Source organism: Bos taurus, unplaced genomic scaffold (genome assembly GCF_002263795.3).
Source record: "Bos taurus isolate L1 Dominette 01449 registration number 42190680 breed Hereford unplaced genomic scaffold, ARS-UCD2.0 Leftover_ScbfJmS_713, whole genome shotgun sequence".
NCBI classification, from domain to species: domain Eukaryota; kingdom Metazoa; phylum Chordata; class Mammalia; order Artiodactyla; family Bovidae; genus Bos; species Bos taurus.
Genome location: NW_020192012.1, coordinates 580,147 through 596,988, shown reverse-complemented (window position 1 = coordinate 596,988; position 16,842 = coordinate 580,147). Strand labels below are relative to the sequence as shown.

Here is a 16,842-nt window from a genome sequence, read left to right as displayed (position 1 = left end):
TAAACTATGGGTTTCATCTCTTATTAAAATGTACAGTAACTAAGAATGCAGTATTGGTATAAGGATCAAAATATTGGCATAAACTGCAACTACTCAGGAACAAAATCTATTACACAGATGCAGATTTCCTTAATTCAATGCATAAAAGTCTTTAACAAATATGTCCAGAATAATTGGAAAAAATAAAACTCAACCACTAATTACTCTTTCACATTTAAAAATTAGTGCAAGATGCATCAATATCCAAAAAGGTAGAACACAGAAAAGTATCTTCACACTCCTAAGGATGTGCAAAGATTTCTTAGGATACAAAAACATCAACTACGGTTCGATGCACGATACTGGATGCTTGGGGCTAGTGCACTGGGATGACCCAGAGGGATGGTATGGGGAGGGAGGAGGGAGGAGGGTTCAGGATGGGGAACATATGTATACCTGTGGCCGATTCATTTTGATATTTGGCAAAACTAATACAATTATGTAAAGTTTAAAAATAAAATAAAAAAAAAACATCAACTACAAAAGAAAAAAAAAGGTAAACATTAGACTTCATCAAAATTAAACCTTGACCTCCACTAAGGATATAAATGGCAAGCCACTGACAGGAAGAAAATATCATGGCATTGAAACATGTATAATATCATATATGAAATGAGTAGCCAGTCCAGGTTCGATGCAGGATACTGGATGCTTGGGGCTGGTGCACTGGGACGACCCAGAGTGATGGTACGGGGAAGGAGAAGGGTGGAGGGTTCAGGATGGGGAACACGTGTATACCTGTGGCGGATTCATGTTGATATTTGGCAAAACCAATACAATATTGTAAAGTTAAAAAATAAAATTAAAAAAGAAAAAATATCCACAAAGGACTAGCATTAAATATATATTAAAAATAAACATCCCCAAGGGGGATTTGAGGAAGCGGTTGGGGAAGTGATCAACACATCACAGAAATCTCAAAATGACAAACTCATTATTCAGTGGGAGAGGCTGCAATACTCTACACATTTTCCCTGACATCTCCACACAATGAAATGCAAGGGTCACTGGTGCTGAGACAAGTAAAGGCTGTAAAAGCAAGTGACCCATAATAACCTATTACACTGAATCTCAGGCTACAGTTCTCAATATCCAGATGCAGTGGCATGTTCTTTTGCACTCCCCTTTCTGGAAAGAAATGACCACATTCACATTTTCTTTTTCTTGGGCATTTTTACTTCATACAACTGCAGTCAGTGCATTCTTTTTGTGCTGAGGAGGGAATGACACAGTCCCTGGTGTTCCCACCACGGCCTCCATTGGTGACTCAAAGGCATTTGCCCTTTGTGACCATGAAAGGACGTGAAGTCTAGTTCAGCTCTGCCAAGCTGCTAATTTTTTTTTCCCCTCGAATGACGGATGTGTGGGGAATAAGCGTTTTGCAACTTAGTTTTCCTCAATAAATTACAGTATTTTGCTGAGAGCAGCTGTGTGAAAGTTCACATGCTCAGAGCAGTCCCAAACTTTTTTTTTTGTGGAAAATTACAATGCCTAAACCTAACTTCCACATCTCACCTTCATTTTCACTTGTTTTACCAGTAGGAAGACTCCTTGGAGGTGATGATTTCAATGACAAGAATTGTAGATAATTGAGACTGCTTATTCAGTGTTATTTGGGACTTTGGCAAATTGTATGAAAATTACATTACTCTGAAATATTTAATGCTCAATGGTCTATCTTGAAAACAACTGATTTTTACTTTGTGAGTCTATATAAGAAAGTGTCCATCAAAATTTACAAGGATTACAATCCTAGAATCTCTGTGATACAAACTCATGAGATATTTATGGGCCTGGAAACTGTCTCTGACAATAAATTTAATGCAACATAATGCCACTTTGGAGAAGGCAATGGCACCCCACTCCAGTACTCTTGCCTGGAAAATCCCATGGACAGAGGAACCTGGTGGGCTGCAGCCCATGAGCTCGCGAAGAGTCAGATACGACTGAGTGACTTCACTTTCACTTTTCACTTTCATGCATTGGAGAAGGAAATGGCAACCCACTCCAGTGTTCTTGCCTGGAGAATCCCAGGGAAGGGGGAGCCTGGTGGGCTGCCGTCCATTGAGTTGCCCAGAGTCGGACACTACTGAAGCGACTTAGCAGCAGCAGCAATGCCACTTTGCCAAAGGCAAAAGGAGAAGAGGGTGACAGAGAATGAGATGGCTGGATGGCATCACTGACTCAATGGAAATGAACTTGGGCAAACTCCCAACAGGAAGCTTGAAGGAAGAACAGGAAGGCCTGGAGTGCTGCAGTTCATAGAATCACAAAGAGTCGAACATGACTTAGCGACTGAACAGCAACAAATGCCACTGTCATCAGACTATTTCTCTTACCTAAGACACACATGTGGTATTTTTAAAATAGTTACCCATTACTTAGTGCTCAACATGCATTTATATATTATGCAAAAATTAATTAAAATGAATTTCATTTTGTCTTCCCAACAAACATTAGGAAGTGGGTATTACTTTCTCCATTTTACAGAAAGGAGAGTGTGGCTTTGTGGGGCAGAGATGGTAAGAGGGAGAGCTGGGATGGGGGCTTGGAAAGGTAGACTGCGGGGCTCTGCACTGACACACTTTAAAGCTGTGAATGATTATCATGAATCATGAATGATTATCAGGTGCAATCACACCACATAAATTGACATTTTTATGCTGCTTTCCTTCATCCTTTGAAATGGTGAACAACTCCAATTTGCCCAACCACTTATATAATGTGACTGGACAGGCTGGTAGCTGTGAGAGTCAGTGTACAGGATGGTGCACAAACTCATGATTGTTTCTCTATTGGAATGTTGTCTCTGAGTGACATCACCTGAGAGGGTGGATTGTCCTGCAGTGTAGACCACTACTCAGAGTCCAGGGTTTGCCTTAGCCACACTTGGCATCACTATCACAAAATATTAAATAAATTATCTGAAATACAATTTAAGGGAATGAGAAGGAATTAGATGAGGGAAAGTATATGGAATAAACACTTTCAGTTCAGTTCAGTTTAGTCGCTCAGTTGTATTTGACTCTTTGCGACCCCATGAATTGCAGCACGCCAGGCCTCCCTGTCCATCACCAACTCCCGGAGTTCACTCAAACTCACGTCCATCGAGTTGGTGATGCCATCCAGCCATCTCATCCTCTGTCGTCCCCTTTTCCTCCTGCCCCCAATCCCTCCCAGCATCAGAGTCTTTTCCAATGAGTCAACTCTTCCCATGAGGTGGTCAAAGTACTGGAGTTTCAGCTTTAGCATCAGTCATTCCAAAGAACACCCATGACTGATCTCCTTTAGAATGGACTGGTTGGATCTCCTTGCAGTCCAAGGGACTCACAAGAGTCTTCTCCAACACCACAGTTCAAAAGCATCAATTCTTTGGCACTCAGCTTTCTTCACAGTCCAAATCCCACATCCATACATGACCACTGGAAAAACCATAGCCTTGACTAGACGGACCTTTTTTTGGCAAAGTAATGTCTCTGCTTTTGAATATGCTATCTAGGTTGGTCATAACTTTCCTTCCAAGGAGTAAGCGTCTTTTAATTTCATGGCTGCAGTCACCATGTGCAGTGATTTTGGAGCCCCAGAAAATAAAGTCTGCCACTGTTTCCACTGTTTCCCCATCTATTTCCCATGAAGTGATGGGACCAGAGGCCATGATCTTAGTTTTCTGAATGTTGAGCTTTAAGCCAACTTTTCCACTCTCCTCTTTCACTTTCATCAAGAGGCTTTTGAGTTCCTCTTCACTTTCTGCCATAAGGGTGGTGTCATCTGCATATCTGAGGTTATTGGTATTTCTCTTGGCAATCTTGATTCCAGCTTGTGCTTCTTCCAGCCCAGCATTTCTCATGATGTACTTTGCATATAAGTTAAATAAGCAGGGTGACAATATATAGCCTTGACATACTCCTTTTCCTGTTTGGAACCAGTCTGTTGTTCCATGTCCAGTTCTAACTGTTGTTTCCTGACCTGCATACAGGTTTCTCAAGAGGCAGGTCAGGTGGTCTGGTATTCCCATCTCTTTCAGAATTTTCCACAGTTTATTGTGATCCACACAGTCAAAGGCTTTGGCATAGTCAATAAAGCAGAAATAGATGTTTTTCTGGAACTCTCTTGCTTTTTCCATGATCCAGCGGATGTTGGCAATTTGATCTCTGGTTCCTCTTCCTTTTTTTTTTTAAAGTAATAAAAATAAAAATGATCAAGAATCTTCTAAAGTTTATCAAATAAACCAAGGATAAGCAAAATCATCAAAAATGAGTTTGAACACTGGTACACTAACACAGCTGAACAATGCCCTTCCAGACCCTTCCCTTCTAGCCTCTCAGCTGATCATAGAGAGAAAGCCTGGGTCCCACACAGGAACTCTGCTTCCAGCATCTACAGTGGCCTTTCCCTCTCATCTGGGATCAAAGCTCACCTCCAAAGCTCTGCCACCTCCTGGACCAGGTTCCCTAACTGCCTCCAACCTCCACATCCAGTTTGCCTTCCAGGACTTCTTCCACAGGGCTCCCACAAATAGGATTCCAAAGTCATCAAGGGGTGAATCTCTGGATGTCTTCCTTCCCTGGGGAGGGAGAAGACCTATGAGGGGCGGGCTTCATGCCTGATTCACCCCTGTACTTCCTGGCCTCAATCCTTATTTGTTGAAGGGAAGGATGGAAGAGAGGGAAAATTCTCCAATCATACTCCCCTCCCAGAAACTAAAATCTCAAACAACAGGCAAGAGCTTCTCAGACCCTGCATTCCAGATGGGCCTCTCTCCTGATTCATTCAAATTCTTTCCACCCTGTCTTCACCTCAACTCCCTCCAAGCCTCCTGGATTTGCAGTCCTTTGCTCTTTAACTCCTCGGGTCACCAGACGCCTCCTGATTCCAAATCACCAACAAGTTTCCGTGGACTCACCTCATTTGCACTGAACAGATTTGTCCTTCTTCGGGTCTCCACCATATTTCCTCCTCTCATCCTTGCTGTTCATTATCCATCTTCAGTACTTCCCTTCTCTCTCTGCTTTCTCCCTGAATATCAGGGCTTCCCTAAGCTTCTGATCTGGGCTCCTAAAACGCTCTCCCCTCTCTGGGCAATCTTATCCATCCTCATGGATTTAGCTACCTGCTCAGTGAAGAATACGCAGGCTCCATGCTCATCCCAGTTCTCTCTCTCAAAGAGCAGACTTTTACTTCTAATGAACTATAGGACACTTCCAGCAAACTTCAAGATAATTGAACTACAAGTGGTAGGGGAAGGACTGGAAATCAGCTAGACTAGAAATTTCTCTTCTCTTTAATGAGAGTATTTCCTGCTGAAATCAGGTAGCATCTACCCCTGTCCCTCTACATGCTATCCAAAAATATGTGACAAATTCTGATTATGATGACTAACCATATGCTAAGCACAAGGCGGAAACCCAACCTTGGCCTAGCTTGCTGTAGCAAAGAAACAGAACCTTTCACAAAATCCTTTCAAAGTAATTTATAATTACTGTCAAAACCTGACACTGTTTTTAGGGAAAAATTGTTTCTGGGGATAAATTATGTAGCTTAACCCAGCAGGGCATAATTATAAAATAAGTTTGCAGAAGAGAAAAAAACAATCAGACATCTTTGTAGTAAAAGTTCTCTGCCTCCAAGTCTCAGTTCTCATTGGTAACAGTGGAAGCCTTGCCCTCAGACTGCACTGTCTGTAGGACACTGTTGCACTGTTCATTGCTGCATTTCTCTGTGCAGCTTTTGATAAATGCATTTCATTTCCAAAATTAACACTTGGAAAGAAAAAGTAAATTCCCCACATGCTTAATCACTGATAAGTAGACAAAATAACAGAGGGGGAAAACAAACAAACAAACAAAAAACATAACACTCCATAAGAGCAACAATACTGAATGTGAGAATGAGAGCTGAGATGACCTAACATTATTTCTTAGACTTCAAGTTCACAGACAAACTGAGGCGAGATAGAAAATATTCCTGTAAGTCTCTCTCTCTCTTTTTAAAGACACCTTAAGATAGAGCAATCAGCTTGTAAAAAGAAAAACTGCCTACATAAACAAAAGACATTTTCTGAGATGACTTTGATCCCGGAATCAAATTACTGGCTTAAAAGCTTTTGTGTCTTTAAAGGTGCTGTCTATGGTCCTTCTTGGACTTCTCAGGTGGCTCCATGCTAAGAATCTGCCTGCAATGCAGCAGATGCAGGAAACACGAGTTTGATCTCAGGGTTAGGAAGATTCCCTGGACAAGGAAATGGCAACCAACTCCAATATTCTTGCCTGAGAAATCCCATGGATGGAGGAGCATGGCAGGCTGCCATCCACAGTGTCACAAAACAGTCGGACACAACTTAGCAACTAAACAACACTGTCCTTATTAAAATATTATTTTCACCGTATTTTTAGCCAATCTTTTCTTTGCAAGTAACCACACCTGGCTTTATCCAAATAAAACGGTGCAGCAGATATCTGTCCCCTGTGGGAGTACAATGCATCATGCTCATGCTCAGTTTTGTCTGAGTCTTTGCAGCCCCATGGATGGCAGCTCACCAGGCTCCTCTGTCCACGAATTTTCTAGGCAAGAATACTGAAGTGGGTTGCCATTCCCTTCTCCAGGGCATCTTCCCAACCCAGGGATTGATTCCACGTCTCTTGCATCTCCCGCATTGGCAGAATTGATGCTTTTGAACTGTGGTGTTGGAGAAGACTCTTGAGAGTCCCTTGGACTGCAAGGAGATCCAACCAGTCCATTCTAAAGGAGATCAGTCCTGGGTGTTCATTGGAAGGACGGATGCTGAAGCTGAAACTCCAATACTTTGTCCACCTGATGTGAAGAGCTGACTCATTTGAAAAGACTCTGATGCTGGGAAAGATTGAGGGAAGGAGGAGAAGGGGATGACAGAGGATGAGATGGTTGGATGGCATCACTGACTCACTGGACAAGAGTTTGGGTAAACTCTGGGAGTTGGTGATGGACAGGGAGTTGGTGGCGTGCTGCGGTTCACGGGGTCTCAAAGAGTCGGACACAACTGAGCAACTGAACTGAACTGAGCCACCTGGGAAGCCTAATAAAATGCATAATTTAGTTAATCTAGGCTATCTTTCCATGAGAGGTGGTTATTTTTATATTAGGAAATGTGCTCATAATAAAGGGATTCCACGCCAGACACCTTGGAGGCAGAGGCAGAACCACTTACCCAGCATGTCGCTGCTTCAGACCAACGTTGACGTGACTGTGTAGCCACTCCTGCCCCAGGGGTTACTCATGTTAACTCAGGATCTCAATCAGAACTGCACCTCTTTCTCACAAACACAGCCTTTACTGAAGATAACAGGACACACTGCCAAGCTTAAAGGCCTACCCTCAGCCCCTGTGAGAAGGCCTTGAGAAACAGGCACTCTGCTCTTCCCTGTGAGAACTCTGACAGGACTGTTACATTACCTGGATGAAATCAAGAAATATCAGGGGCAGTAAGTCATCCATATGCCCAACGTCTTTGGAGAAACGATTCAAAATTCTTCCTGCAAGAACAAGATACAAGAAAATACTCATTACCTCAGGAGCTTTACGAGAAATAATTCATGCACATATCACAATAATATTTTTGAAGACTATGTATTTAGGGACTTCCCAGTGCAGGGGGCATGGGTTCAATCCCTGGTCCGGGAAGATTCCACATGCTGCAGAGAAACTAAGCCTGTGCGCCACAACTACTGAAGCTCATGCGGCTAGAGCCTGAGCTCTGCAACAGAAAAACCCACCACAATGTGAACCCCAGGCACTGAAGTGAAGAGTAACCCTTGCTTGCTGTTAACTAGAGAAAGCCCATGTGCAGCAAGTAAAAATAAACCTAATGCAACTAAAAATAAATGAATAAATCTTAAAAAAAATAAAGTACATGTATTAAATATTTAATATATTGGGCTTCTCCAGGGACTCAGTGCTAAAGAATCCATCTGCCAATGCAGGAGATATAAGAGACAGGGGTTCAATCCCTGGGTCAGGAAGATCCCTTAGAGAAGGAAATGGCAACCTACTCCAGTATTCTTGCCTGGGAAATCCTATGGACAGAGGAGCCTGGCAGGCTACAGTCCATGGGACTACAGAAGAGTTGGTCATGACTTAGAGGTAAAAACAACAACAAGTTTAATACATTACAAATTCATATGAAATAAGCCAATGTCAGTGGTAAAAAGAAAGACAAAATAGGATGATACCTAAAGAGAAACAAAAATACCACCAAATGGCAGTGGGTGGGGAAGTGAAACTTAGCCCTGATTTTTAAAAGAATGGGGGAACCCTATGTCAGTATCAGGAAGAATTGCTGGATTTGAGAAAGTTCCCTCGCTTTAGGTCCATCCTGTCTAAGGCTCACTCCAAGTGCTAAATCTGTAAATAAACAGTTGTAAAATACCTAAGTTAATCTTAATTGTGATACCAATTTTGCTTTAATTATCAAGATTAATTTTGCCAAGTGATGCTTGCTACAGTAAACATAATTATATCCTCTCTCTAATTTTTTTTTTCCCTCCATCGGCTAACAGTACTTCACATTTTGGGAAATTTTGGATTCTGGACATTTCCAAGTTGTGAGTTTACTATTGCAATAATAAGTCGCTATTTTCAGAGGTGTACCAGGTGTGACAAGCATAGACTTATGAATAAGCATCTAAGAAGACCACCAGAATGTAGGTAGGAAAACAGAAATATTACTAAATGACTAAGAATCACTTATCATTGACTTTATTTCCCTTCTCAGAATCCACAATAATAGCATATCCTTAAGTCTGCAGGACAGAATATGGGAATTTCTGGTAAATATCTGGCATAAACTAAAAATGTCACATCAGTAAACAAAAGATGCTGCAGCCATCAGGACTCTGCAGCCACCCCTGCAAGGGTGGTGAACCCTGAGGAGACTCAGGATGACAAAGAACAGGACACTGGCCCCAGACAGGGGAGGTGCATATCAAAGAAACTGTAACAGGGAGGAGCCAATTTTGACTCCATGCTGGATCTGTTTCTTTGACCATTGCTAGTCATTGCTTTGGTCAGGGAACCCTGCCCCTCTGCCTGAACGTTAAACTAAAGTGGCTCTTTTCAGCTCACAGGGAGACAATCTGACCCTCACCACATGTGAATGGCTGCAGAAAAGAAAAAATGGACAAATATCCTCTTATTGTGCAAGATAAATGGCCTTTTGACTTTACTTCTTCACCTGCTCTCCTCTCTGTTCTATAAAAGAACCAGGCATCCAGATCCCAATAAGATGGCTAATTTGAGACATCAGTCTGCCATCTTCCCAGTCTGCCAGCTTTCCAAATAAAGTCATTATTCTTTGACTTAACACATTGTCTGTAAGATTTATCAGCGTTTTGAGGCGAGAAGAGCCAGCTTGAACTTGGTAACAAGTAACACCACTCTGTGTGGTTCTCTCTTCATGCCATCACATTCCAGAAACAAAGATACCATAAATAATCTATTATAAATTCTACTTTTGAAAATAAACACAGGGTAGAGTTCAATTTAATATACCACTAAAAGAGTAAATAACTGGCCCCTAAACCTTTAGGCCTATCTTTGCAATCCTTATTCGGGCTTCTATTTTCTTGAAAGGATGAAGTTCTTTTTTTTTTTTTTTTTTTTCTTTTTAAACTTTTTTATATTTGTATCAGTTTTGCCAAATATCAAAATGAATCCACCACAGGTATACATGTGTTCCCCATCCCGAACCCTCCTCCCTCCTCCCTCCCCATACCATCCCTCTGGGCCGTCCTAGTGCACCAGCCCCAAGCATCCAGCATCGTGCATCGAACCTGGACTGGCAACTCGTTTCCTACATGATATTTTACATGTTTCATTGCCATTCTCCCAAATCTTCCCACCCTCTCCCTCTCCCACAGAGTCCATAAGACTGTTCCATACATCAGTGTCTCTTTTGCTGTCTCGTACACCGGGTTATTGTTACCCTCTTTCTAAATTCCATATATATGCGTTAGTATACTGTATTTATGTTTTTCCTTCTGGCTTACTTCACTCTGTATAATAGGCTCCAGTTTCATCCACCTCATTAGAACTGATTCAAATGTATTATTTTTAATGGCTGAGTAATACTCCATTGTGTATATGTACCACTGCTTTCTTATCCATTCATCTGCTGATGGACATCTAGGTTGCTTCCATGTCTTGGCTATTATAAACAGTGCTGCGATGAACATAGGGGTACACATGTCTCTTTCCCTTCTGGTTTCCTCAGTGTGTATGCCCAGCAGTGGGGTTGCTGGATCATAAGGCAGTTCTATTTCCAGTTTTTTAAGGAATCTCCACACTGTTCTCCATAGTGGCTGTACTAGTTTGCATTCCCACCAACAGTGTAAGAGGGTTCCCTTTTCTCCATACCCTCTCCAGCATTTATTATTTGTAGACTTTTGGATCGCAGCCATTCTGACTGGTGTGAAATGGTACCTCATAGTGGTTTTGATTTGCATTTCTCTGATAATGAGTGATGTTGAGCATCTTTTCATGTGTTTGTTAGCCATCTGTATGTCTTCTTTGGAGAAATGTCTATTTAGTTATTTGGCCCATTTTTTGATTGGGTCGTTTATTTTTCTGGAGTTGAGCTGTAGGAGTTGCTTGTATATTTTTGAGATTAGTTGTTTGTCCGTTGCTTCATTTGCTATTATTTTCTCCCATTCTGAAGGCTGTCTTTTCACCTTGCTAATAGTTTCCTTTGATGTGCAGAAGCTTTTAAGGTTAATTAGGTCCCATTTGTTTATTTTTGCTTTTATTTCCAATATTCTGGGAGGTGGGTCATATAGGATCCTGCTGTGATGTATGTCGGAGAATGTTTTGCCTATGTTCTCCTCTAGGAGTTTTATAGTTTCTGGTCTTACGTTTAGATCTTTAATCCATTTTGAGTTTATTTTTGTGTATGGTGTTAGAAAGTGGTCCAGTTTCATTCTTTTACAAGTGGTTGACCAGATTTCCCAGCACCACTTGTTAAAGAGATTGTCTTTAATCCATTGAATATTCTTGCCTCCTTTGTCAAAGATAAGGTGTCCATATGTGCGTGGATTTATCTCTGGGCTTTCTATTTTATTCCATTGATCAATATTTCTGTCTTTGTGCCAGTACCATACTGTCTTGATAACTGTGGCTTTGTAGTAGAGCCTGAAGTCAGGTAGGTTGATTCCTCCAGTTCCATTCTTCTTTCTCAAGATCGCTTTGGCCATTCGAGGTTTTTTGTATTTCCATACAAATTGTGAAATTATTTGTTGTAGCTCTGTGAAGAATACTGTTGGTAGCTTGATAGGGATTGTGTTGAATCTATAAATTGCTTTGGGTAGTATACTCATTTTCACTATATTGATTCTTCCAATCCATGAACATGGTATATTTCTCCATCTATTAGTGTCCTCTTTGATTTCTTTCACCAGTGTTTTATAGTTTTCTATATATAGGTCTTTAGGTAGATAAATTCCTAAGTATTTTATTCTTTCCGTTGCAATGGTGAATGGAATTGTTTCCTTAATTTCTCTTTCTGTTTTCTCATTATTAGTGTATAGGAATGCAAGGGATTTCTGTGTGTTGAGTTTATATCCTGCAACTTTACTATAGTCATTGATTATTTCTAGTAATTTTCTGGTGGAGTCGTTAGGGTTTTCTATGTAGAGGATCATGTCATCTGCAAATAGTGAGAGTTTTACTTCTTCTTTTCCAATTTGGATTCCTTTTCTTTCTTTTTCTGCTCTGATTGCTGTGGCCAAAACTTCCAAAACTATGTTGAATAGTAATGGTGAAAGTGGGCACCCTTGTCTTGTTCCTGACTTTAGAGGAAATGCTTTCAATTTTTCACTGTTGAGGATAATGTTTGCTGTGGGTTTCTCATATATATAGCTTTTATTATGTTGAGGTATGTTCCTTCTATTCCTGCTTTCTGGAGAGTTTTTATCATAAATGGATGTTGAATTTTGTCAAAGGCTTTCTCTGCATCTATTGAGATAATCATATGGTTTTTATTTTTCAATTTGTTAATGTGGTGTATTACATTGATTGATTTGTGGATATTGAAGAATCCTTGCATCCCTGGGATAAAGCCCACTTGATCATGGTGTATGATCTTTTTAATGTGTTGTTGGATTCTGATTGCTAGAATTTTGTTAAGGATTTTTGCATCTATGTTCATCAGTGATATTGGCCTGTAGTTTTCTTTTTTTGTGGCATCTTTGTCAGGTTTTGGTATTAGGGTGATGGTGGCCTCATAGAATGAGTTTGGAAGTTTACCTTCCTCTGCAATTTTCTGGAAGAGTTTGAGTAGGATAGGTGTTAGCTCTTCTCTAAATTTTTGGTAGAATTCAGCTGTGAAGCCGTCTGGACCTGGGCTTTTGTTTGCTGGAAGATTTTGGATTACAGTTTCAATTTCCATGCTTGTGATGGGTCTGTTAAGATTTTCTATTTCTTCCTGGTCCAGTTTTGGAAAGTTGTACTTTTCTAAGAATTTGTCCATTTCTTCCACGTTGTCCATTTTATTGGCATATAATTGTTGATAGTAGTCTCTTATGATCCTTTGTATTTCTGTGTTGTCTGTTATGATCTCTCCATTTTAGTTTCTAATTTTGTTGATTTGATTTTTCTCCCTTTGTTTCTTGATGAGTCTGGCTAATGGTTTGTCAATTTTATTTATCCTTTCAAAGAACCAGCTTTTGGTTTTGTTGATTTTTGCTATGGTCTCTTTTGTTTCTTTTGCATTTATTTCTGCTCTAATTTTTAAGATTTCTTTCCTTCTACTAACCCTGGGGTTCTTCATTTCTTCCTTTTCTAGTTGCTTTAGGTGTAGAGTTAGGTTATTTATTTGACTTTTTTCTTGTTTCTTGAGGTGTGCCTGTATTGCTATGAACTTTCCCCTTAGGACTGCTTTTACCATGTCCCACAGGTTTTGGGTTGTTGTGTTTTCATTTTCATTCGTTTCTATGCAAATTTTGATTTCTTTTTTGATTTCTTCTGTGATTTGTTGGTTATTCAGGATGAAGTTCTGATAATAGACACGGGAAGGTGAGACAAGATACACACTGTGTATGCCTTCTGTTCTAGAATTGGTGACCTTAAAGATTTAAACTTGGTTCCAAATCCTTGAATAATTAATCAGCATCTGGAGAAGCCTACAGATCATCAAGTGCCTGGTTAACAGTGGTTACAGGCTGTGATAACAGAAATTCAGTCCCACTTGATGCTCCCAAATTTACAACTATAGTTTCCACATTAACAGGAAAAGTAGAGCAACTTCACAGCTATAATAGCAAAGATTCTTCCAATCACTTCCTCACTCCATTCATAATAAAATGAGATTGTGTGAGCCTCTGCAGTTTACAATCCTGTGCTCCTCACAGTGTCTGGACTAAAGAACATGTGTTGAATAAATCTGCACAAGATGCTGCACTAAACAGTCTTATTTAATCCTCACAACAGTCTTGTGAAACAGGAAGGGCAGCAGTTAATTCCATTTCACAGGAAAGAAGTTCCCAGACACCATGTTGACATCCTCACTGAGGTTCATTAGGCACTAACCCTGTGCTAAGCGCTGTGAATGTATTAACCTGCTTCATGCCCACAACATCAAGATATCAGTAAGTGTGTAAACAGTATCCTCATTTCATAGGTAAGAAAACTGAGACACAGAGAAATTAAATAACTAGTATAAAGTATTAACATAACTATAACTGGCTATTACTATTAGTAACTATCTCCAGGACTGAACCAATAAAGTTGGCTCCAGGGTCCATACTTATAACCATGACAGCATCCTGCCTGGAGATTTGCCTGCCCAGTAGTATCTACCTACTTTGGCCTCGGTCACACAGATAGTTGATGGCCAGGCCAAAGCTACTGCTGTCCTCTCTCCAGTCACATCCCGGCCTCAACAGGCCGTGTCAATTATGACCTGCAAAAACAAAGCCACCCCTGTGTTTCAGCACAAGTCTAACCAACTGAACAGAGTGGGCATGTGTGCTGATGGACTAGCTCTTCATAGGAACCCAGGTCAGGAGGCTACCTTCCAAAGCAAGACAGGTTGAAGGCCTCAGGGTGTAGGAAGCAACCACTGGGAGCCCTTTAGGGACACTCTTACTTAATAATGAAGATCCACCTGCTAGGTATCACAGACATCTTTAATGTAACCAAAAGTCCATTGTAAAACTAGAGAGTTGATTTTATCGAAGAGGATGTTTACATTTCATTGATTTTGTATTTTAATTAATCTTACTTTACCATTTAGGTAAAATTCAAAATATGAGCACATGTCAGAGCTCTGTGGTCCCAGAAATGGATGGGCAATGAAAGAAACAAACACACAGCCTGTCTCCTGTAGAGATGTTCTTGGAAGATGGTCCTTCCTAGTTAGCTTAACACCATGTAACACAGCCAATGTTTTAACACCAAGTCAAAAACATTTCAACACATTTTCACCATCTGTTGGGTATTTCATATGCCACATAACAAATGGACTCCTAAATCATACTGGAAAGTACACATTCATGTATTTTTACATGAATGCATAAATTGGAATGAAAGCTTATATGCTCCTATATTCAGATTTTCTCTGGTAGGAAAAATTACCAGTGAAGCTTTTTGTAGAAAATGAATAAACATACACAGTGATTTTCTTCCAAGCATTTCTTCCACTTTCAAATATGAAAATGCAAATAGGCACTTAATGTTTTAACAAGACATATTCATTATGAAATTTCATGTCTGACTTACCTATTGGATTTCTATGGAAGAACAATACCGGAGCTCTTAAAATGGACTCCAACATTTTGTTGTGCAAAGCTCGTGAAGAATTAACAAGGATGTAGACTATCAACAGAGATCTTGTGATACCAAAAAGGACAGTAGACACAGTTAACCCTGAAATAAAGAAGCATCAATCAGCACAAGATCTCTGTCTTATGTTCAACCATGCTAAAGCATGGCAGGCAGTTTAAAAAGATACTGTGCATTTTATTCTATAGATAATATTTGTATAGAGATTTACATATATACAGAATAAAAACATATATATAAAGTAGGTTATCTAAGAGTTTAATGCTTTCAAAAATACATTTATAAAGAAAAGTGTAAAAATCACTGTTTTCCTCTCACTAAATAGAAACAACATGGGGGGAAAATGTGTAAACTGCAGCTTCATTCTAGCCTTGCCAATTCAATTACAAGTTCTAATAAAACTTATAAGAAAGATAAATATACAAGTAACTGATCTTCCTTTCTCCACATTTCAAATCTCATTATTTACAATATGTCCCATAATCTAAAAGTAAGGTACACTTTGGTGAAAGTGAAAGTGTTAGTTGCTCAGTCAAGTCATACTCTGTAACCCCATGGACTGTAGCCCTCAGGTTCTTCTATCTATGGAATTCTCCAGGCAAGAATACTGGAGTGGATTGCTATTACCTTTTCCAATGCTTTGCTACCAGCATGTGATTTAACAGGGAAGAGGAGAAGTGATCTACAATTTCCTTGTAATTTACAAGGAAATATACTTCCATGTAAAGTAGCTTTTTAAGAACCTATTGTATAATACAGGGAACTCTACTTAATGTTCTGTGGTGACCTAATTGGGAAGGAAATCCAAAGAGAGGATATATGTTCAACTGGTTGACTTGGCTGTACAACAGAAATTAACACAACATTGGAAAGCAACTATAATAAAAATTAATAAAAATTTAAAACATTAAAAATAAAGTAGCTACTTCTGTGCCCAAGTAGCTATAAAGAGCATGAAAAGACCATGTTAAGTTGCAAGTAGACAATCTCTTTCATAATTGAACTGCAAGAAACTACAAATTATATTTTGACATGAGATAATCTAAACATGATAGTCTAAACTAATCTCTCACTATTTTATAGAACCCCAAAGCATTTGTAAATAAATATAATCATTTAAAGTTATGTCTTATCAATGACATAAATGAACACTACAATGCTCACTTAATATAAAAATTAAAATAGCCCTCCAAACATCTCTTCAACTCACAATGCTAAATAGAGTGGGGATAAATTCGGCAACATATATTCCATCAAGTACTTTTTTCCATTCAGCTAGCACATCAGTGTTATTTAAATGCTGAAAGCTGGGTAAATTCTTGAATTTCATCAACAGGCATTTGCCTTAGCCCACAATCCTATATGAATGTTTAGCAAAATCCCTTCCTTTTTCTTTAAGCCCTCATTGTCCACCAATTCAGAAGGCAAACAGCTGGTAGATTCAAGTTTCTTATCAAGTGATGAATAAAATAAATACAAAATTTCAATGAGTGGATTTTTACATAATTTAAGGGTCTGTCTAGTCAAGGCTATGGTTTTTCCAATGGTCATGTATGGATATGAGAGTTGGACTGTGAAGAAAGCTGAGCACCTAAGAATTGATGCTTTTGAACAGTGGTGTTGGAGAAGACTCTTGAGAGTCCCTTGGACTGCAAGGAGATCCAACCAGTCCATCCTAAAGGAGATCAGTCCTGGGATTTCTTTGGAAGGAATGATGCTAAAGCTGAAACTCCAGTACTTTGGCCACCTCATGCGAAGAGTTGACTCATGGGAAAAGACTCTGATGCTCGGAGGGATTGGGGGCAGGAGGAGAAGGGGATGACAGAAGATGAGATGGCTGGATGGCATCACCGACTCAATGCACGTGAGTTGGTGATGGACAGGGAGGCCTGGCGTGCTGCAATTCATGGGGTCACAAAGAGTCGGACATGACTGAGCAACTGAACTGAACTGAACTCTTTGAAGAAACTTTTTCCAAGCATTTCCTGTGAGGATATT

The 16,842-nt window shown here is 39.9% G+C and overlaps 1 protein-coding gene across 1 annotated transcript in view; it reads right to left on the bottom strand.

Moving 5' to 3' along the window:
* The window catches only part of LOC528412 (ATP-binding cassette sub-family C member 4), a 209,142-nt gene that overhangs the window by 106,464 nt on the left and 85,836 nt on the right, over positions 1–16,842 (bottom strand). Inside the window, exons 19-20 of the mRNA XM_059884492.1 lie at positions 14,782–14,928; positions 7,468–7,547 (exon numbers count right to left, since the gene is read on the bottom strand). Coding sequence (XP_059740475.1) covers positions 7,468–7,547; positions 14,782–14,928 — 227 coding nt within the window. The remainder of the gene's footprint in view (positions 1–7,467; positions 7,548–14,781; positions 14,929–16,842) is intronic.